The sequence below is a fragment of the Canis lupus genome, chromosome 11, assembly GCF_048164855.1.
Source record: "Canis lupus baileyi chromosome 11, mCanLup2.hap1, whole genome shotgun sequence".
Classification (NCBI taxonomy): Eukaryota; Metazoa; Chordata; class Mammalia; order Carnivora; family Canidae; genus Canis; species Canis lupus.
In genome coordinates this window covers 21,913,574-21,935,881 of record NC_132848.1, presented here as the reverse complement: position 1 = coordinate 21,935,881, position 22,308 = coordinate 21,913,574, and the positions used below count along the sequence as shown (strand labels likewise).

The window sequence follows — 22,308 nt, the reverse complement described above, 5'->3', positions numbered from 1 at the left end:
CCAGTGACTCAGGGGTCCCGGAGCTCCTCAGCCCTGCGGCTGTTGTAGCCTGAGGCTGACACGATGCTGGACGTCTTCTGCTCTGCTGTTGCCCGCACCAACCAGCCACTACCCTGGAAGCCAGGAACGAGGTCCCAGGGCCCTCCCACTGTCACCTCGGGGCCTTGGGGTCAGGCCCGTAGCCCTTCCTGCCACCTCCCAGGCCAGAGCAATGTGTCAGGAGAGTGGGGCTGTAGCCTTATCACTTGGGGACCTTCCGTGACCCCCTCTGGCTTCCTGCTCTGTCTCTAGGCCTTGCTGCCTCCCTGACCCTCTGTGTTTTCCTCCTAATTTAAGCTTATTTTCAGGTGGTCCCCCCAAATAGGTAGAGAGGGATTTATTTTTTTACAAACAAGCAACATCTCTCCTCCCACATTTGGACTGCGGGATCCCAAGAGGCTGTTGGAGCTACTGGCCTGCGGGTAGAGCCACACCTAAATCCCCTGCAGGACAGAGGGGTCAGCTGAGTTTTTAAGACTTTACTTGATGTGTGTGGATGGGTTTTGACCGCTGAGGACGTTCTGTCCTATATCAGTAGACAGGACAGTAACAGTTGCTCTGGGAGTTCTTTCTTCCAGGCCTGCTCTTAGCATGGAGTCATGCGAGACTCTATTTGGAGGATGGAGGGGAGAGGCCCTCTGAGGTCATCTGGCCACCACTGCCCAGCCCACTTTACAGCCTCTGGAGGCTGTTGCTCTCGTGTTGGCCAGGCTACGGCAGGGTGGGCCAGGGAGGCCCTTACAACTGTGCTTTCAGCTCACAGGGCAGCCCTGGCCGGGCGGATGTGCCAGCATCAGGGATGCTGTCTGCCTGTGACTCCCCCAGAACCAGTCGGAGATGCTAGAGCTGGAGCGCCCACACCGTGATTAGCAGTGATTCAGCTGCTCAAGTGGGCAGCGTGTTTACACTGGGAAGTGGTGATGGCCATCTAGTGTGTCATGAAACGCAAGCACGTGAGGCCTTCTGAGCCCGTGATTTAGATGTTTTTCTCCTTAATGATGGTATCTTTGTGACCCTGCATCCTGAGATTGATGATCAGGGTTATTGCCAAACTGAGACTAGTTAATTACATTGTAAGTAGAAACTTCCAAATAAAGTGATTCTCCTTGACCTTAAGAAGAAAAACTGGTCTTGGCTTTGAATGTAGGCCATCAAATCTGGTGTTGAAATGATTCCCCAAAGTCATTTTTGTTCGTGGCTACAGGTTGCTGGAGAATGTGAGTGGTTTTATCTCCCTCACCATCAAGCACCAGCGTCCCTCTTAAAACCAGGACAGAGGCAGCCTTGCAGCTGGACATGTCCATGCCGGGCTGGCTGGAAGGGGACAGTTTATATCAGCGGAGGTCACCTTCCCTGCCAGTAAGCCCTTGGCTCTCATGAAAGACAGTGGAGCACTTCTCGTCTTTACTGTTGGCGGCCTGCCGTGTCCTCCATGCCCCAGCCTCTGGGCCCCGTGTGGGCACCCCTGCATGGCACCATGCTTCCCCATGCTTTGCTCCCTCTCAGCCTCCACCCTGTCACCGCACAGGGGACAGGGCAGGCGGAGGATGGGCCCGCAGCTCTTCTCTAAGATTAGACCTCCTGCCCTCTGCTGGGTCCCTCCGTCTGACCCCTGCTTTCACATCTGTGCAGGTAAATGTCCTGTGTCCGGGTTCTAGGGCAGGATGGGGAAGGGCAGGGGCATGCAGGCATGGGACCGTCCCGCTGCTTCTTGAAGACTCTGTGGGGAGCCCACCTCTCCAGACGTCCACAGAGCTGCCGTTTCTGGGTTGAAGGCTTGTTGGGTGCAGAATTCCTTCCTGGCTTTGTGCCGTGCGGGCGTGGGCTTGAGCTTTTCAGCTCCTCTGGGGAGACACCACTTGTCTGTTTTTGTCTAGTTTCTCAGATTTTTCTTGTCCCTTCTCTTGTACTTGCATTTTGCCCAGTTCGGTCACTCTGTGAGGCATTGAGGAGGGGAGAGGGCAGGTGCTGGAAATACCTCTGATGGTCTCTTAGCCATCCTGCCCTAGGATGGAGTCCCCGAGGCAGCAGTGCCCATGCTCTCTAGGGACATGGCCTGTGAATGTGCTCGTACAGCTGACCCCAGGTCCAGCCCGGGTGTGTGCCCTCCGAGGGCTCGCTGTGCCCTCAGCTCTTCCTGGCTCCCCAGACTGCTGAGCAGCACACGCTCCATAGGCCCTGTATTCCTATGGCGGTCCTGGTGTCTGCACTTGACCATCAGGGAAGCAGGCTGAGAGCATCGAGTCTGGGTCACAGCGATGGTGGGGAACCCTTTTGTGCTGCCCCGAGGCCAGGGCTTATCGACACCCTGTGCATGCGTGCACATGTGTGTGACCACTCCAGGCTCTGGTTGCTGTGGTGTGAGGTGTCCCCCCCACCTCCCCTCCACGGAGGCTAAGGGTCAGATATGAGGCTAAGGGTGAGAGCCTGTGCAAAGGGTGTGGGCAGCTGGCTCCCCGGGTGCTCAGGACCTGCCCCATGGTCATATGCTGGCACAGAGCATATGAGCCCGTAGGTTCTCCCCCGTAACTTGATGGTGCCACGTCTGCAGGAACACTGGGGATGCAGCAGGTTGTCGTGTGGCCGAGGCGGGACATGGGGTGGGAGCTGCTGTCACACAGTCTGTCCTCTGTATCCAGTGACACCATGTGACTAGACATAGGGCTGAGGGTGCTGAGGGAGCCCAGAGGCGGTTCCCCCACGGCCGGCTCTGAGTGTCCGCCCCCCACGCCCGGCTCTTCATCTGGTCTGCATTTCCAGAACAGTTAATGCTTGGTGTTTCTGTTTCGATGAGTGAATTATAGAGGTGTGAGAATCCAGGGCCCGCCCCCTTATGCACTTGGATGCTTCCCTCCTAATTGCAAGGAAACCCGCGATTCAGCTTGAATCTGTAATTTCCCACTTGATCTTCCTGGAGGTCTTTCTGCTTCGCCCCTGTGTGCAGAAACAGCTTCAGCAGGAGGTGTCTCTTGTCTCGCGGCTGCCCTGGTACAGTCATTCCGGTTAAGCAAAGCTTTCTGTGCACTGCCGACGAGGGCCTTTCTGCCATCTGCTTCCTGAGGACGGCAGCCAGAGAGATCTGCTGGGATGGGGAGGTGGCAGCCGGGCAGGACAAGAGGCCTTGTTCCTCAGGGCGGCCTGGCCCCGGAGCACGCTGGGTGTGTGGCCGTAACCCTCGTCTGTGTAGCTGGGTGGCCAGGCCAGCCACTGAGGACTGTCCTCTTCCTCCTCCCATCTTTTTGTGGAGGGCAGCCTCTGCTTACCTGCCCCGCAGGTGCCTGCAGCCCCCTGCCTGGCCTCCCAAGCCTCTGGCGGGCCCTCCACACTTCGGGAGCCCCCAGGTGGACAGAGCAGCGACGGGCCGAGTGAAGGCGCCTGCCACATACTCCCTGCTTCTGCCCTGCCTGCCTCCCGTGAGCCCACCACCTCCAGGTAGCACTAGGCTTCTCTAGCTCGTTAAAATTGTGTGAGCTGGCGCCCCTGTGCTCTGGTCCCGGGAGCCTCGAGGGGAAGCCCCGGGCACTTGCTGGCCCATCAGCCAGCCTGGTCTGAGCAGCCTGGACTCTGGTGTGGGTGCTGGCATCCTGGCGGCAGATGCCTGCTGTTTAACCACCCAGGTCCCCGACCTCGCTGTGGTCACCCTGTGGCTGGCCAGCTCACACCTGAGGCGCCCTTGGGTGGATGCTTGAGGAAGCTGCCTTCACCATACCTGCCGTTGAGTATTTGGATGTCCTTGCCTTAGTTTACCCATGTGTTCCCTGAGAGAACGGGCCTCACCGTGTGCTTATCCTGAGGGCCAGGCCAGGAGAGGCTGTACCTGCAGAGAGCACCTGTTGCCCAGACTGCAAGTGTCCATGGAAGGTTCCAGAACTCTGTTGCCCCATCCTCTAGATGTCTTCAGGAGCACAGTGCAGCACTGCCCTTGCATTTATGAAGCAGGTACCCCCTGAGCTTGTCCTTTGCCCATTGCCTTGGCTCCATTCAGCTGCACCCTGAGGCCCTCTGATGCGGAGCTGGCTCTGCCCCAGTTACAGCTGGCTCTGTTTCCTGCTCACTGTTTCCTTGCTGGGGAGCCTGGGGCCGAGGCCTCCAGGCGTCAGGCCATGGCTCCATGGTGGCCCTGGGCTGTGCTCAGCAGTGCCGGCCCTGGGTGGGCCTCTGCCTCACTCCTGCCCTGTGTCCCCAGCATTTCTCTTGGACCCCTGCTTCCATATCCCTGCACCTGAGTGAGTGGCAGGCATCCTGAGGCCCAGGCTTCTTCTCAGAGGCAGGGACCTTAAGGACACACAGCAGTGGCAGGCTTTGAGCTGACACTGTCCTCTAGAAAAAACAGACCAGCAAGAACCCTGGGAAATGATTTCAAGAAGGAGGAGGTTTTCTTTTTCTGTTGTTTGTGCTCCAAGAAATGGATGAGGAGCACTTGGGAAGGCTTGTGCCCAGAAAAACAGGGTGGGGTAGGAAGTCACCTCTTGTGCAACGTGGTATGCAGACGCCATTGCACAGACCCTGTATGCAGACCTGGCATGCAGACCCCCTGACCCTGGCGTGCCGACCCTGGTGTGCAGACCCTGTATGCAGACCTGGCGTGCAGACCGCCCCCCCCCCCCAACCCCGGCGTGCAGACTCTGGCGCGCAGACCCTGTATGTAGACCTGGTATGCAGGCCTGGTGTGCAGGCCCCTTGACCCCGGCATGCCAACCCCAGTGTGCAGACCCCCCGACCCCAGCATGCCAACCCTGGTGTGCAGAACCCCTGCCCCTGGTGCACAGACCCTGTATGCAGACCCCAGCATGCAGACCCCCTGACCCTGGTGTGCAGACCCTGGTGTGCAGATCCCCCGACCCCGACGTGCAGACCCTGGTTTGCAGACCCTGTATGCAGACCTGGCGTGCAGACTGGCGTGCAGACCCCCCAACCCTGGCGTGCGGACCCCGGCGTGCAGACTCTGGCACGCAGACCCTGTATGCAGGCCTGGCATGCAGGCCCCCTGACCCCGGCGTGCCAAGCCCAGCGTGCAAACCCCCCAACCCCAGCATGCCAACCCTGGCGTGCAGACCCTCCGACCCCAGCATGCCAACCCCAGCGTGCAGACCCCCCGACCCAGACGTGCAGACCCTGTATACAAACCCTGGCATGCAGGCCCGGCGTGCAGACCCCCGACCCTGGTGTGCCAATCCCGGTGTGCAGACCCTGTATGCAGACCTTGGCATGCAGACCTGGTGTGCAGACCTTCCGACCCTAGCATGCTGACCCCGGCATGATGACCCCGGCATGATGACCCCGGCATGCAGACTCTGGCATGCAGACACTATATGCAGACCAGACCCTAGTGTGCAGACCCCAGTGTGCAGACTCTGGGGTGCCGCTGCATCTCAGCTCAGGGGGTGCTGGGTGCTATGGGTCCTCCTGGGGTACGAAGAGAGTGTGCAGGGTGGGGCCTGGAGGGTGATGGAAGGACAGCAGGGTTTTACTCCTGGATCCTTCAGTATATTTCCTCTAAATAGGAGCCTTCTCTCCTCTCCTCTCCTCTCCTCTCCTCTCCTCTCCTCTCCACTCCACTCCACTCCACTCCACTCCACTATAGCGCTCCCACCAAAGCCAGGAAACTGACCTTGATGGAAGTATTGGCATCTCGCCTGCGGACCCTGTCCAGGTGTCACTGCTCATCCCCAATCCCGTGCTGCCTTCACTTATCTTTTCTCTCCTGGGACAGACTTGGCCTTGCTTTGTGTTTTATGACTTCACTGTTTTTGAAGTGTGTACATTCAGGTTTTATTGTTGTTTTGTTTTCTTGCCAGAATGTCTGTTAATTTGGGCTTATCTGTTGCTTCCTGGTGCTGAGATTCAGATTTTGGCAGGAATCCACAGACCTGTGTCTGTGTCCTCCTCAAGGATCTGCTGGGGACACGCAGAGCAGGCTGCCTTGTTGCTGGTTCACTTTGATTGTGGGCTGAGGAGTGTCTGGCAGGCTTCTGTGCTGCGAGCCAGTACTTTTGTTCGTGTTGAGAAGTGTCCTGTGAGGAGACCCAGATGGAGAGCTGTCCTGCCATGCTCAGGCCTCTCACGCTGCTTTGGGCACCTGCGGGTCACCATGTTGTCGGGGGCAGTCGCTCCTGGGGTTTGTTAATGTACCCACTTTCCTGCATTTGTTGGTCGCTTTCCTGCTGGAGGTAAAAGCTTTCCCCTTTCTCCTGTGTATTTGTGTGTCTGAGCTTGGGGAGTCCTGTGTTTTTCACAAGGTTACAAATCTTTCCTAAAATTAATCATTCTTATGCTCAGTTTCTCAGCTTGGTACAGGAGGTCCTTGTGGGAATGTTCCCCCGAAAAGAAGGGGACAGTGGAGTGGCTCTGGAGTGGGACACCACATTTTGTGTAAGAGCCCCGTGAGCGTGTCTGCAGATCATGGGGGGTGGTCCTGGGGCACCCTGGGTGCTCCCCAAGAGCCTGGACGGACGGGGTCTGTGGTCGGCTTCCTCGGCGTAGCCGCGTCTCCTGAGAGGCAGGTAGGGGTGGGCTGTGGGCACCCCCCTCTGCCCATAGCTGCTTTTCTGGGGCAGGGGGTGTTGGTGCACAGAGAATGAGGCAAGTGACCGTTCACGCTCTGGGTTACAGATAAGAAAGCAAAGGGTAAATTGCATTAAGTTGAGGCAGTTACGGGAAGCGAGCGGTTCTCCATTATCTGGGGTGGGTTTTCAGTGCCAGAAGCAGGAACAGATTCCTTCCATCAGGGAGGGGGAAAGGACCTTCCGTATGATGATGATGGATGATAGACCCTCCCTGGAAACTCATCATTTTAAACTGTGTTCTGGTTATTTTTTAAAAAACGGTATGGAAGCAAAGTGCTTGGTGAACTTTGGTCTGCTTGTTTTACATCCGCTAACGTTCTTTTCACAAGTTCACGGCATGATACCTTGGCAGCCGTGGGGTTGCTCGTAAATACTCAAACAGAACAGAACAGGAGCAGCCCGTGAGGCACTGGCGTATCCAGGCGGAAAATCAGCCCCCGACGCCAGAATCAGACTGTTGTCCACACGTCCCTGCTTCCCGCAGACTGCCGGGTGCTGGGCTGGGGGTGGGCAGCAAGCTGTGTCCAGCGCCCTTGCTGGGAGGCTCCGGTGCTGGGCAGGCCTGACGGGGCGCACCCCGGGGGCCTGTGCTGTCTGCTCCCAGGCACAGTGACGAGAGCCGGGCAGGGGCCGCTGTGGCTGGTGGTCCCACCCGTGTGGCTCGTGCAGCTCCCGGCTTCCCTGCCCTGGTATTCTGGCTGCAGTCACAGGCTCCTCCCATCGGTGGAGGAGGGTGGTTTGGGCAAGTGGCCTCATCCCAGGCCAGGCCGGGGAGTGCTGCTCATGTCACCTCCCAGCAGCTGTCACGCCTTGGTTCCAGTTCTGGCCTTCATTCAGTGATCTCCATGAATGTGTGAAGACTCTGGGTCTGCTGTTGTGATAGAAGATTGGGACACGTAGTGAGCGTCCACTTCATGAGGCGCTGAGCACCCTATGAGGTATGGCAGAGATTAGGCCCCGGTCCTAGACGTGCCTGAACTAGGACACAGATGGGTGCAGCTTGGCAGCGTGCCTCCGTGTCTCCTGCGTGTGGGCTCTCATGGCCACAGACAGCTCTGGTGGTGGGCTGTGGAGAGGGAGGTGAGAGTCCTGTGGCTCTCGGGCCCCGCTCGCTCCCTTGACTTGTGCACGTGGCACACTCAGGTATGTCTCCTCTGTCCCCTCCCTTCTCCTCCGGGCTGTACCTCTTCCCTGCCAGCAAGACCAGTCTGGGTGCTCTGCTAGCGTCCCAGGCCGAGGCAGAGGGGCCCAGGCGGAGCAGGACTGGTGACAGTCCCGTTGACTGCCCTCATTGGCCTGGTCTGTGCCCTGCTCTCCTGGCACGTCCTTTCTAATGCGGGGAGGGAGCCCTGTGGCTGTGTTAGCCCTCAGAGTGGCCGCCCAGTGAGCTGCGTGCCTGGGCCACGGTCCCTCATCTTCCCCGAGTTTTGGGGGACCCGCTGTTCCTGCAGCCCGATCTTAGACTGAGGGGCCTCTGGTTTGGGCCATGGACTTCACACAATTCAGCAGGTGTCTGTGAAATGTGCTCCGTATGCAAGGTCCTGGGTGTATGGGAATGAATTAGAGCCCTTTGTTGGGGAGCTCTTATCCAATGAGACAGCAGACTGAGGGGATGACAGTGCAGCCAGCTTCTCTGGTTAGCCCCACGGAGTCAGAGGCGACAGTCGGGGAAGGCTTTGCAGAAGACCGACAGTGGCTCTGAGTCTCGTGTGGGTGTTTGCTGTGGTGACTGAGGGAATGGTGGTGTGAAGTGGCAGGACCATTTTGGGACCTGTGGGTGGTTGTGTGAGCAGCGGGGGCAGTGTGGGGGGCCGTGGGGGAGATGGTGGGGATGGGTGTGCTGGGGCAGGCTGGTGTGGGCCTGGGGTGTAAATGGGGTGGGGTGTGCTGGGACAGGCTGGCCAGGCCTGGAGAGCCGGGGGAGATGGTGAGGACGGGGTGTGCTGGGGCAGGCTGGCAGGGCCTGGGGTGTAGACGGGGTGGGGTGTGCTGGGGCAGGCTGGCAAGGGCCTGGAGACCCCATCTGTGCATTTCCCCCTAGCCCAGTACTCAGAGACATGACATCAGGACGCAGCCATGGTCAGAGAATTTGGGCCCTAGAAATCCTTGTTCCCAGGGAGCCTGTTCCTCGATGTTGAGTGTACCACTGATGTGGGAGGAGAAGGAAGGGGCCTGGTCAGGACCCTGGCACCTTCATGAGAGCTGTTGACAGGTTTTAGGTGGTAGAGAATGTCATTAGGACCTGTCAGGATGTGTGGGAATGCCGGGCGTTGATTGAGTTGTTATGACCTGTTACGCTGTCCTCCCAGTATGTGCTCGATTGCGTCCTGTTCCCTTCAAATGTATACTACAGATTATAAACTAGTAATTTTTAAAGTTTTTGAGTGAGACTACATGTACTCTACAATTTTTTTTCTAGGTAAGAGTGCAAGCCAGAATAAAGATGTGCTCATATGTGTGGTTCAGTTTTATTATCTTTATTACATACTCGTGTCTGTGTCCAAAGGTGTAGAAAGAAATGCCTTCTTTCCCTCAAAAACAAGTCAATTCCCTCAACTAGATTCTGCTCTTTGGTAATGGTTTATGATGAGGAGAATATCAGAGTCCTAGAACTTGATTTGGAAAGATGCTTTTCATCCATCCCATCCATCTTTCTCTTCTTTTTCTTTTCTTTTTAAAGATTTTGTTTATTTATTCATGTGAGATACACAGAGGCATAGATGGAGGGAGAAGCAGGCTCCCTGTGGGGAGCCTGATGAGGGACTCGACCCCAGGACCCCAGGATCACGCCCTGAGCCAAAGGCAGACGCTCAATCACTGAGCTCCCCATGTGTCTCTCCCTTTACTTCTTGATTAGCCTCCTGCAGTTCATTCTGTCTCCCCCGATCCATCTGCTCACCCAGCCTTCAACCATCCATCCATCCATCCATCCATCCATCCATCCCTCATTTGTCTGTCCACCCATCAAGGTATCCATTGATCAGTGCATCTGTCCATCTATCCATGCATCCATCCTTTCCACTTTCATGGAAAACTTACTGTCTTGCCCTTTCAGTCCTGGGTGTTGAAAAAAATCGAAGGAACCCAGTCAATAATGATCTCACAGTTTAATGGGCGAGATGGCTGTGCTGACCATCAAGGCCACGAATGTGCTGTCCATCTTCTCCCGGAAGTCTGCAGGCGGCTCGGTGGGCTCAGCTTCTGGTGGAGGTCAGCAAGGCTTCAGGAGGGCAGTGGTGCTTGCACTGAGTCTCGACCGTGGGCAGGCACAGACCTGCTTGCCAGCCCAGGCGTGGGAATCGCAGGTCGTGGTCTGAACTCAGATGGGTATTTTCGTGCAGTGTTCTCAGTTTTAAAATATGCCATGGTGGAAGGAACACTTCTGGGGAAGCTCCTCATCTTCAACTTCCTTGCAGATTTGGGTCGCGTTAGGGCTCTCTTCTTGCTGATGAGACAACCTGCAAACGGTGTATCTGAGCCATGTGCTTGTTTAGCTCAGAGTTTATTTTTTCTCTGCTTTCTGTCTCATTTGAAAAAGGGCATTGCCTCTTGGTTTGGTGGTGTAGGTCTAGCAGAGCCTTCCTTAGCTCTCCTGGCTCCTGGCTACGGCTGGAGTTGCGGGCAGCCCAGGCCTTTCTCTTCCCCACCCGCTGGAAAGGGGAGCACAGGGGCTGGCGTGTCATAGGCTCACATGGTTTGCTCCTGCCAAAGCAGATGCAGGGAGTGAACATGCAGGATGGGCCCTCTGGTGACTCTCAGTCTCTCCTGCTGGTATCCACTCTGCTGCTGGGTTTGGGTGAGTCCTTGGCTCCATGGAGATGGGGTGACGGGCTATCTGTCCCGTGATTATATTACAGCATCTGAGACTCCATTTTAGCAGAAGACCTAGAGATTCCGACTATTCCTGGAGCAGGCTGCCATGCCGGAGGAGCTCACGTGGCCAGGACATGGGGGTGGCCTCCAGCTGATGGCCAGCAGAGGGCTGGGGCCCTCGGGCATTCACCGGCAGGGGACTGAGTTCTTTCAACACCCTGAATTAACTTGGAGGTGAGCGCTTCTCAGTCCAGACTCTGGAGGAGAGTGCAGCCTTGACTGCAGCTTTGCAAAGCCCCAAGCGGTGGACCCAGCAAGGTCCTGTCTGGACTCAGAGCCACGGGGGAAATAACAGATTCATGATGATCATTTGTTATATGGAATCAGAAAATGAATCCAGTGGACGAAGGACAGCTGATGCCCGAGAGCCCCCCTCTTTTCCCCACCTCACTGGGAATGAGAGCCCATCTCCCTCACTCCAGCAGGGCTCTGCTGGCCACCATCACAGGTACAGTTCCTGTTGCACCCCTGTCGGTGGGCTCGGCGAGCCCCGAGAGACCCCCACCCGCATCCCCGGGGGCTTACTGCTGCCTCAGCTGCAGACCAGGCCAGGCCCACCCTGCCAGCCCATCAGATCTCAGGACTTCAGTTAGGACCCCTCATCAGTGTCCTCACCATGTCCCCATCTAGACGCTTGTATGGGTGTTGGGTGGGATGGAGCCAGAAGCCAGGCCACCTCTGGCTCCCATCCACCTGGTCGGCGTCCAGCCACCTTTTCTGGTGCCTGGGCCACTGCTGCTGAGCACGTGCGCATGGCAGGCTGTCCGTGCCTCTGCGCTCTGGGTGCCCGGGGAAGTCGCTCTGTCATCTGCGTTCTTTTCTAATAAATCAGGTTGGTTGTTGCTTCCTGATACGAACACAGGCGTTTGTTGAGAAGCTCATGAGCACATCTGCGAAGTGAGAATGATTTAACGCCTCGTCGCTCCAATTCTGGGTAGCTCTAGAAGAGCTTGTATTTTAGATAATGTTACTGTCAAAAAAATATGCCTTAATACCTCTCTAAAGATGGGAAGATAGTGTGTCGTGGTGTCAGATACACACTGTTTTCTCACATCCTGTCGGGAGCCCTAACCTCACTCCCCGCCTGTGTGCAGGCTGGGTCCCCAGGGTGCGGGTGGCGTCTGTGCCCCAGGGCCCTGGAGGGACTGCACTCGGACCGCTCCCTGACACTGTGCAGTGACCGTGTTAGGCTCTCCTGCTCAGGATCGGTTAGCAGCCTTGTGGGGTGACCCACCTTCACCCGTGCCCTTGTGCAGCATCTAAGAAGAGAGCAGTCCCATGGCATGACCTTGATGTTAAAGCCAGCCTTGGAGCAGTTATTTTGGGAGAATATATTTGCAGTTTAGCCTCTGCCCTAATGTCTTTCTGGATCACAGCCTCAGGGCCATTTGATGGTGGCAGGAGTATTCTGTTTGTACCCCAAGTGGGTATGTAGTTCTGCCGCTCACCCCTCGGAGGTGATGTCACACCCCACAGGTTAAGGGCTGGCTCAGTTCTCCACCAGACTGCCCCACTTCAGACGGCAGCTGTCCCTCCATGGTCCCCAGGCTGCTGGCACTTCTGACCCAGTAGCCATAAATTCAGCAGTTCCCGTGGCTTCCTTAGGTTCAGCAATCGGCTAGAAGGGCTCCCAGAGCTCTGGAAAGCATTATGCTGTGATTGTGGTTTTATTGTGAAAGGTACAGATAAGGAAGACCCAGCAAAAGAAGAGAGGCGTAGGATGAGATTGGGTGGGGTCTGGGCATTTGCCACCCCCCCATGGAGTCAGGCCATGTTGCCCCACCCACCCACCCATCCAAGTGTTCACCACCAGCTGGGAAGGTCTCCCGGGTCTGTGTGTCCAGAGTGTGTTGGCTTTCTTCATGTGGGCGCCATTGGGTCGTGGGGCCCATGTTGGTCTCAGTCTCCAGCTCCTCTCTTCTCCCTGACAGCTGGCAGCCGAGGGTCCCACCTAGTCTCCATCCCGACCCTGCTGAGGGGTGCACTCACCAGAACCTCTCTTGTTAGCATCACAGGGACAGTCTGCCCTGGGGGATGTCTGAGGACTTAGAGCTTCCCTCCCAGGAAGGGGGCAAGGCCAGCCCCCCGAGGGAACCAGGAGGCCCCTCTGACCAGGCACATGGTCCAGAGTCTGCAAAATGGTGCATCTGCAGTGTTTGACGTTACAGAGGTACTTCTCGGAAGCTGGCTTTGTTGGTTCTCACTGACCTTCTGTGTGCTGCTCCTGGCTCGTGAAGCAGGAGGAAGGTGTGGAATGTCCCCCTGTGGGGCCCGCGTGGTGCCCTGGGTTCTTGGCATAGGATGGAGGTGAGGGGTTGGGATTTGTCTCTTTATGCCGTCAGCACATTCCTAAAATGGTGTTAAATTGTCTCAATAAATCTCACTTCCTATTGATTTCCATTACAATTTCCATGGCAAAAAAAATTTTTTTTTGAAGACATTGTAGTGATCCTTATTGAAATGCAACAAGGTTGCATTGATGGTTTCCTGATGAAGCACATGGTGTAGCAATATTGATCAGCTGCCATTGATAGTACACCTACCGTGGGACAGATTTGCCCTCACCAAGTCCCCCTTGTGCACCTGTGCTGTGGGGCTGGCCCCGGGAGGCCCTTCCTGGCATCCTCTGCGCCCTCTGGCCACACACAGGGCCGTGGCTCTCCCCTCTTGTTGGCTGCTGCTATGCCAGGAACTTTGCAGAGAGTGTTATGAGGCAGCAGGCTTCTCAGGGGAGGGCCTCAGGGCACTGGGAGCCTCCAAGAACTTTCCAGAAGCAGACCTGGGATTTGAACCCAGGCTCTCCTGATTCTACACCTGAGGTCTTAGCACTCTTCCTTAGGGTCTGGCCCAGGCTCCCCTGCTGCCCAAGGGAGAAGACAGGCCAGCAGCCCAGATTCAGGCCACTGCCTCCTCCCTGCCCCTGGTGTGGGGCTGGCAAGACCGTTTGTCTGCAGGGATTTGTCGGGAGTGTCCTGTGCTTCGAGGGTGGAATCACAGGTGCTGGTTTCTGCTCTGTCTCCTTACTTCCCCTGTGTATCCACCCCCGTCCCCTTCCAGCTCAGACCCTCCATCCCTGTGGGGGCCTCTGTGGGGTCTGTAATGGGGAGCCCTAGGCCTCCCTGTCATGGAGCTGGCTGGGACAGGCCCACTCCTGCCGCTCTCCGACTCGGCCCCTTCCTCCTGGCCGTGCCCCTGTGCCCCCGACACAGCGAGGGTCCTCGGGCCCGTGGATGCATGTGGGCCCTGCCTCCCTATGGGGCCTGCCTTTTCCAGCCGCAGTGTTAACATACACCAGGCTTGCAAACCCTGAGCGTGGGTGGGCCCAGACACAGGGCTTCTCAGCTGCGGAGAGGCCCACGTTCACTGTCAGGTGGCCCTTGTTTTGTTCCTTTTTTATCTCCTTGCCTGATAGAGAATTGAAATCTTCCTTCCAAATCAAAGCCTATTCATACCGTGCCCGGCAGAGGTGTGGTGTATTCATGTCTGTTCTCAGCTTTGTGGAGGGGCTCTGCACGGCGCTCTTTGTCAGGTACCTAAGTGTGAGCACTTACCTTACTCTTTGGGCAAATAAATCTAAGTAGTGTCTGCAGGGCAGACAGTGTGTGTTTTTTTATGCCAAGTCAATGGGATCCTTGTTTTTGTCCTCTTTAGCATAAATCCTGGACACAGTGTGTTTGCATAATGTATTTTTATTTTTAATCAAGAAGACAAGATGTTTCAGCAGAATTTTCAATCTGTAGATCTGCTGTTTAAAGTACTGAGAAAAGTGTCCGGCAAATATTTTGGCGGCCTCTGTGCATGCCAGCATGACGGCCACCTTCTGGGGACACCGTGACGATGGCAGTGCCCTGGCTTGCCATGGAGGGTTTTGTGAAAAAAAAAAACAAAACTTTTCAACGTGAAAGATGACAATACTTACATCTGCCCACTCATTCGTACGTACACTCTTATTTCCAGGGAAACAGGAAATTCCAAATTCAGAATTATTGCTAACCAAATTACCTTCATCAGCGAAAGAGCATCTGCTCACAATTACTTATCAAATAGGAAAAATGAAGCTTTTCAGCATATATGTTTGCAGCCCTGACGTCTATAAATTGAAAGTAATGTGCCGAGTTTAGTCCATTTTTCTACGCGTTCCAGACAGGATGCAGCCCTGCCAGGAGTCCCACCCAACCAGGAGGAGGGTTGGGAGGGCGGGCAGTGGGTCCACTTTGTCACTCTCCACCACTTCCTCCCAGAGAAGCCACCTTGGCAGGAGCGATGCTGTGCTGGTGGTGGGACCGTGGCTCCTGCGGGTCTGAGCCATCGGGGGTGGCTGGGGGGGGGGGCGGCCTCGGGGTGCCTCCTCTCAGCTCATGCCTGGGGCTTAGAGCCCCGCCACAGGGGCAGGGAGGGGACTGGCCTTCTCAGTGCCGCCCAGGGCCTCCGAGGCCCACACCTGGCAGAGAGAAGGCTGGGCGTGCAGGGCTGCTTATTCTGATGAAGCAGATAAATGTGAGACTCGAGGTTGAATTTTCTCTCCTCTCGGCTGCTGAGCTATTGGAGGGCAGGCCGCAGGCCTCATTTGCCTGGTAGTGTCCTCTCCCAGGCAGCCAGGTATGTGGGGGTGGGAGGAGGCTGGTAAATCCTCCCGGGAAGAGCGATAGATGAGGAGCCTTTGCTCTGGAAGGACATTGCCTGTGTCCTTGTGGGATCAGCAGGGCGTCGGGTTTCTGGTCATTCTTGATGTCTCTGCCTCCCCACACGGGCAGTGGGCAGTCGCTGTGCCCTGGAGCTGGTACCCAGAGACACAGGGCAAGGCCGCGCACCCACCTGGCAGTGCAGGCCTCACTTTAGGACACGGGGAGGGGCAGCCCTGAGTCCCGCATCCAGTCCACTGCCGCCTGGCCTGCATCGGGACATTTGACCCAGCCTGCCTCACTGCACAGGCACAGGGTGGGCGTGCCCCCGGGTCAGGGTCCTGCAGGCCTCACCCCTTCAGGAAGGGTGCGGGTCATCACGCTTGGCTAGGATGGGCCCCCCTGGCCAGGCCTAGGACAGGGGCTGCCTCTGTCTGCATCCCGGGGGAGAGGTGGGAACTTGCCTGGTACCTCTGCTCCTGCGACTTCACGTGGAACTCACTGTAGAAGAGAAAGGGTTAATCTTTATGGTTTCTTGGGTCACTTCAGTGGTAGATGTTCCAGAAATATGTGTTTAATTTTTCAAATCTGTGCGCTTGCCAGTTTACATTAGAAAGGTGACTCATGCCTCCCAGGCACGTTTTCAGAGCTGTTTCCCCAGTTTGTAAACTGGTGACCTTCTCCTACACGGGCTGGAAGCACTACAGCCGCGCGTGGGCCTGCTTGGGGAGGCAGAGGCCGTTCTGTCCTTAAGTCCTGTGGGCAGCTCGTCTCCCAGCTTTCTGTCCTGCCACGTCCTGAGAACCTCCAGTTCTGGCCATCGTCTCCCTTAGCGTGGTGCCCAGCACTGCCTGCACGCCAGGCAATGGAGTCCCCGGCCCGCAGGAGGCCAGGGTCCGGGGGAAGACCCACTGCTGGTACCCCAGGGAGAGCCTGGGTGACGGCCTCCCTCAGTGGCCTGATGCTCCCTCAGCAAATAGCCCGTGGTGTCCCGCGCAGGAGCAGAGGGTGTGGAGCAGTGTGCAGCGGCCCCTGAAAACATAACGTGAATCCACGTCGGTAAACTCAGAGTTAGTCTTTCCTTCCCAACCGTTAACCCCGTGACCGACCCACTGCTGTCTCTGATGGCGTCGGGGTGGTGCCGTGGCCACAAGGATGACTTGACTGGGATAGGTGGGCCGGCCGCTGTGCCTCAGGAGGCCCCGGGTTGCTGACCTGCTGTAGCGCTGGGGCCTGTCCTGCTCTGGTGGACGAGCCACTGGCATGGCCCAGCTGTCTCTGTAGAGCAGCAGGCCGGGGTGACTGGCGGGGCCAGGAGCCACCAGCGGGGACCAGGAGCTAGTGGGGCCAGGAGCCACCAGTGGGGCCAGAAGCCGCCAGTGGGGGCCAGGAGCCACCAGCGGGGCCAGGAGCCGCCGGCAGGGACCAGGAGCCACCAGCAGGGACCAGGAGCTGGTGGGGCCAGGAGCCACCGGTGGGGCCAGGAGCCACCGGCAGGACCAACCTGTCCCGGGAGCTGCCCATCCTGGGAGCCACCCTGTGTCGGCCTCCCTTCTTCCCGGGCCGTTGTCGGGCGGTGGTCCCGTCTGCCCAGTGTCGACCCTCTTCCTGCTGGTCTTCTCCATGCTGCCAACTGTATACTTTTTCTATGTGAAGGAGGCTTCTTCAGTAAAATCAGAAATTCTCTAAACTGCTGTTTTCTAGGGTTCTCATATTTGAATTTCAGGCTAACTGGAGCGCCTGAGTCCGTGCCCTGGGTGGTGGTGGAGGCTGGCCGTCAGCCGGTGGGGCTTCTGCCCTTGGCAGCAGTCAGGCCTGGATGGAAGGGCCACTCAGGGCCCTTGGAGCTCTCATGAGCTTTGGTTTCAGAGCTGAGGATAATTGCAGGCTAGAAATCATTCTTCAGTTCTTTACAAAGAACACAGTGTCCCGCCGCGTTGCTGAGAACGCTCCTTGGTGTTGACTGCGGGAGCAGAGGCGGAGGGGAGGCTGGGTGGTTGGGGCTGTATCCGTGCCCGGTGTGGTCACAGGGTCCTCCGTGCAGTTGCACGCTCCTGCCCCCCTCCTGCCCTCGCTCAGGCGCCTCGCAGACCCTTGCCAGGCGCCTGGTGTGTGCCGGGGCAGGGGGCACAGAGGTGACTGGCCCCCAGTACCTGCCCCAGGCCGGGCATGCACCCTCAGCCGTGAAGGCCAGGTGCCACGGGAGATGCTTTTCTCCGGGTGTTCGTAGCAGCAAGGAGAGGGACAGGCTGACCGCACGGGCAGCTTCAGAGATCTCCCCCAGTGTTTGGCCGTGAGTGGCGCTGCGCCGGAACGGCTGAGGAGGCCCAGGGGAGGGCCCGGTGGTTGGTTGGGCATTGAAGGGGTGTCGTCAGCCACCCGAGGGAAACTCCCTGTGGGGCGTGTTGGGAGTCTGGGGGCTGAGGACGAGGTGCATTCTGAGGCTTTCCAGTTGTATCTGTGGACCAGTGTTTCTCAAACCGTGGGCCATTGATGGGACCCTCAGGACATCTGGAGAGAAACCCCCTCGTGGCTTTAAGCGCTCCCGAGCTGACGGCTAGGGACACGGGGAGAGGATTGCCCTCTCCTGTCTGGGGGCTCTTGTCCATGAAAAGCTGTGACTCATTTCTGCTGGGGAGGCCCTGCCTAGTGCCACGCCGTTGACTGCTGGCCACTTTATCCTCCGCTCGAGTGAGTGGAAACTTCTCTTTGGTGGTGAAATTAAGTTTTTAAAAAATTAATTGTATTTAATAAAATATAAGCTGATGAGAAGAACATGGTTAAAAAGACCAGTGAGGCACCACCTGTGGGTTGTGCCTGCCCTGTCCTATGCACAGAACTTCTAGAACAGAGACCCCATGTGTGAGGGTAGAGTCCTGGTGTCTGTCCTCTGTCCCCTGGGGTGCCTGCAAAGGTTCCCAGTACATCAGAATCTTCTGGAGACCTGACTGAACACAGACTCAGACCCCCCGCCCCCGAAAGACTGTGATCAGGAAAGTTGAGATGAGCCTCAGAACCTATGTTCTCAGCCCCTGAGATGCGGGTGCTGCGCAGCTTGGTGTGGGGACCACCGAAGTCAGCCCCTGTGGCCCCGCTCGTCAGGCCAGCCCACCCCTGAGCTGGCCTTGTGCTCCCCGGGTCCCAGAGGTCGCTCAGACCTGAACTCCTTGAGGGCCTCCAGCCTGCGCTCACCTGGGCCCTGGGCCCCCAGGGCAGGGGGCCAGGCCCTTGTCTGCAGGCCGAGGACTCAGGATGGAGCTCAGAGGGGCCCAGGATGAAGAGGACTTTCCGTTGAAAGCTTAGGTTCTATCTTAAAAGCCAACGATGACGATTGACTTCATTTCATACTGCATATTTATTTGCTTTACTGTAAGAATGGCTTTGAGATTTCTCAGGGTGACCTGTTCTTACTGCCCTAGCGTGGCCCCATACGCTTCCTGCTGACGCCAGCCCTGATAGCGCCTGGCTCCCCAGTTCACACGCCATCCCAGCCCCTTGTCCACAGAAATGTTCTCCTCCTTAGGCTTTCACGGGGGAGGACAAGTGGGATTGGTAATGTAGAAACGCAGGGGTCTTCCTTCGAACCTGCATGGGCTTGGTCAATGCCCCCTCCCAGCATGTGAATCGCCCCTCCTGGGAGAGGGGCCCCTGCCCTTAGGAGCTGAATACTGGGGTGAGCAAACCCCAGCCGGAGGAGCCTCCCTCTCTGCCTGCTTCCTGGCCTCCGCACCCTGGGCCCAGCCTGCCCTGTGCTGCGCCTGGAGCCCTCGGACCCAGATTTGTCCCGGAAGAGGCAGCATGTGGCCAGGGCCTCTGGGGTCTTCCACAGCCTAGTCCTGCCAGCCCCTCCCTGGCACCTTGCTCCCAGCTGGCTGCAAGGGCTCAATCATCAGCCTGTGCGGTTCTTCTCACCCCTGAGTAGTCACTCACTGTCTTGTTGGGATTGTTCTTCAGGGTGTTGCTGGGTCTGCTGTACTGCGTGGCTCAGCTGTTCCCCCACACCCAGCCCGCATGTGTCCTGCCCCGCCGGCCACACGAGGGTGCCCAGGCGTGTTTGTTGCACAGCCAGGGACAGCAGTGGCTTGGGGTGGGATGTCGTAGCAGAGCCAGTGAAGGAACTGGCTCCACGTGCGAGAACCAGAGCCGTCCGGAACTTTTCTGTGGCCAGCCTCCCCCTCCTGTAGGCAAGAGCTCCTCCCAGCCAAGAACTCATGCTTCAGCCACAGTGCCTGTCTGCAAGGTGCAGAGGGTCTCAGGACAGGGTCCTCCCACCCCTCGTACCCCCACCCCATACTTAGTGCTTAGGAAAGCCTTGTTGCTGCAGTGCTGCAAGTTACCAGGAACACGAGTGAAAACAAACCAGTAAGCAGCAAAACACTAACACTTGTTTATTTGTTAGTTCTAGAACTTTTTTGGGGAGAGCTGGAAAATGTATGAACTTTTTTCAGGGTCACTTCTCAGGGCTGGTTACAGGGGAAGGTAATAAGCCCCAGAGAGAAGGAAAACGTATGCGGAAAAAGTGCTTTTAGCAGCTCTTGGTGGGCCCTGATTGAGGAGTCTGCATGGAGGGTTCCAGTTCCCAGGCAGGACCCGTTTGGCAATATTTGCTTGTCCTGTGAAATCGCACGGGTGCTTCCCAGGCCACTTGGAGCAGATCTTTATGGGGCAGAATGTTGGGAAGTCACAGGGCCACCATGAGCCCCAGAATCTTTGCTCCCTGCAGTGGCACCTCCAGGGTCCACAGACTGTGCAGCTTCATGGAGCTCTGGAGCCTCCCTGCAGAGAGGCCTGGGTGGGGAGCACGAGGTCCAAGCTGCGGAGTTGCTGCTTGTCACAACGGGGTGGGGAGGCATCCTTGGGGTCACATGCACATGACCCGGGAGCCACCCTTGCCGCTGTGACTGTCACGGCACCCCCGCTGCTCACTTTCCCCGAGGAAGAGTCTATCTGCACTCTTCTAATAAGGATGACTTCTCCGGCCCCTTGGGGACGTTGCTTGGGCATCAGGCGGTTGGAGTGGGTGGTTCCAGGGCGGCCCCCGGGGGCTCTCCCTCACAGCCTGGGGGTCTCTGTTTGTCTCATGCAGAGCAAGTCCACCGGCACCTGGACCAGCACGAGGTGAGGTACCTGCAGTTCGCCTTCCGCTGGATGAACAACCTGCTGATGCGGGAAGTGCCCCTCCACTGCACCATCCGCCTGTGGGACACCTACCAGGTGAGCTGCCCGCACCTCGCCCTGCCCCCGCTCGCTGCCTCCTGCCACCGGCCTCTTCCCGCTTGGCGTCTGCTCGGGCACAGGTGGTTGTTCCGAAGTCCTTTTCTGGTGTCCTTGTCCCGAGTAGACAGAACCGCGAGGAAGACCCTCCTGTAATTGTGTTTGTAGCTGTGTTTTGTTCCGATGGTGCCGAGACAGCATCCTTGCCAGGGTCCCGGGGTGCAGTGGGGAGGCTTGTAAGTCGGCTTACGTCTGTGCTGCGGCTGCCACAAACATTCACACTCAGGACTCACACGTTGTCTGTTTTGAGTCACTTATAATAAAGATTTTTTTTTTAAGTCACTGACAGATTCAGTGCGATATGAAATTTTCTCTCCACCGATTTTGGTGAAATTCATTTCTTCAGGAGATTGAGTTTTCTGGAACAAACCACCTTTGTTCCCTCGAGTGTCCCATTGCTTATTCTAGCACCTTTTCATTTTGCTGGAGATGTTTGCTGAAGCTGAGGCCGCCCTGCGGGGCTTACACGCCTGCTTTTCATCGTCACTCACAGAGAGCAGGAGCCTCCGTGGGACCTGGAGTGGAGTCCAGGGGAGGCTGGTTCTTGGCTCTGAGAGGCAGGTTTTTACTCCACCGAGCGCTGGCCCCTCATGGGCCCTGGACCAGGAAAGGGGGTGCACAGCAGCTGCCGAGTAGGGAGGCGGGAGGCCCTGTAGAGCGGGTCCTACCTATCCCTCTCCTTCCCTCCATGGAAGGAGCCTTGGTTTGCATCCTGCCGGTGGGATAGGAGTTCCAGCTGATCTCTGGAGCTCCAGCTGTTCCTGGCCCGGCGGCCGCTGCGTCTGACTCTGTGCTTAGCGTCACGGTAGTCTGCTAGAGCAGCACCCCAGAGTTCTGATCCTGCGGGAGGGAGGTCCTTGTGTCCCGCATGGACTCGGGGTGCTTCGTGCTTCTGACGTCCAGTGCTCTGACTTGGCTTTCTGTTTTTGTGGCTTGCTTATTCTGATAATGCTCACTGCAGAAATTTTGACGACTCATGTTGCTTGCATCCAGATCCCCCACTTTGTTTTGCTTCTTTGGGTACTTGGCAGTTACAGAATTTCTGGCCACTGACGTTTGCTGGGACATAAAGCCTTCCCTGGGCTGTTTGGTGAACGTGGCCGTCAGCCTGGTGCTATTAACCGGGTCTCAGTAGCATTGTAGGAAACAGACTTAATATCCCGTGACATGGGAACGCTCTCCATTTGTGATGGGTTCGGCCGTTGAAGACCCTGGCCCCCTCGTTAAATACACAGCTCCTTGTAATGCTGTCCCCATTACAGATAAATTAGGTATGAAGTCAATTGCATCGTGAGGAGCTAGGAAATGGATCTGTGCGTCTGTGGTCCTGCACCACTTCGCTAAAACTCCTAATAGGTATTAAAACTTTAAGTACAGTTGTGGCATCTTTATTGCATTAATTTTCCTGAAATTAAATTTTGTCATGAATTGACTCATTTGTACCATGGGCTCATTCTTGAACTGACGGTACCCGCTCATAAACCTTTTCATATCTTAAAAATTGGGGGTATTTCTATTTTACAGGCCCAAGTAACCATGAAATTGTATTACATCTTTTGGCAATGAAAATACATAGTAATCAGAGGATGGCATTCGGGTGATTACTCTCCCCTAAAGTGGGGTGTTTACCAGCTGGGCCACGGTAGGTTTAGTAGCTCTTTAACCCCTCATGGGGGCTTGAAGTCCTCTGGGGGCATGTGTCCTCGGAGGGTTTCGAGAGCACCTGCTCCGTCCCAGGCTCCTGACGAGGGAGTGGTGTGGAGATGAATGAGGTGCATCCTCACAGGCATGGAGACGGGCATTTAAGAGCACAAACGATGGAGAAGCAGCCCATGCTTCAGGGAGGTGGCCCCTGCTCCTGGGCATAGTGCGCCCACTGTCAGAGCGGTTCAGCTGTTGTGGGCTGGCCCCTCCCGGAGAGCCTCGGCCATGGG

The 22,308-nt window shown here is 56.9% G+C and overlaps 1 protein-coding gene across 3 annotated transcripts in view; it reads left to right on the top strand.

Annotated features, from left to right (window-relative positions):
• TBC1D22A (TBC1 domain family member 22A) overlaps positions 1-22,308 on the top strand; it is a 334,941-nt gene that overhangs the window by 219,379 nt on the left and 93,254 nt on the right. For 2 of the 3 annotated variants that reach the window (XM_072843501.1, XM_072843500.1), the window contains exon 11: positions 20,187-20,314. The exons of the other annotated variant lie outside the window; for it this stretch is intronic. In XM_072843501.1, coding sequence (XP_072699602.1) covers positions 20,187-20,314 — 128 coding nt within the window. The remainder of the gene's footprint in view (positions 1-20,186; positions 20,315-22,308) is intronic. 3 annotated transcript variants of the gene reach the window in all.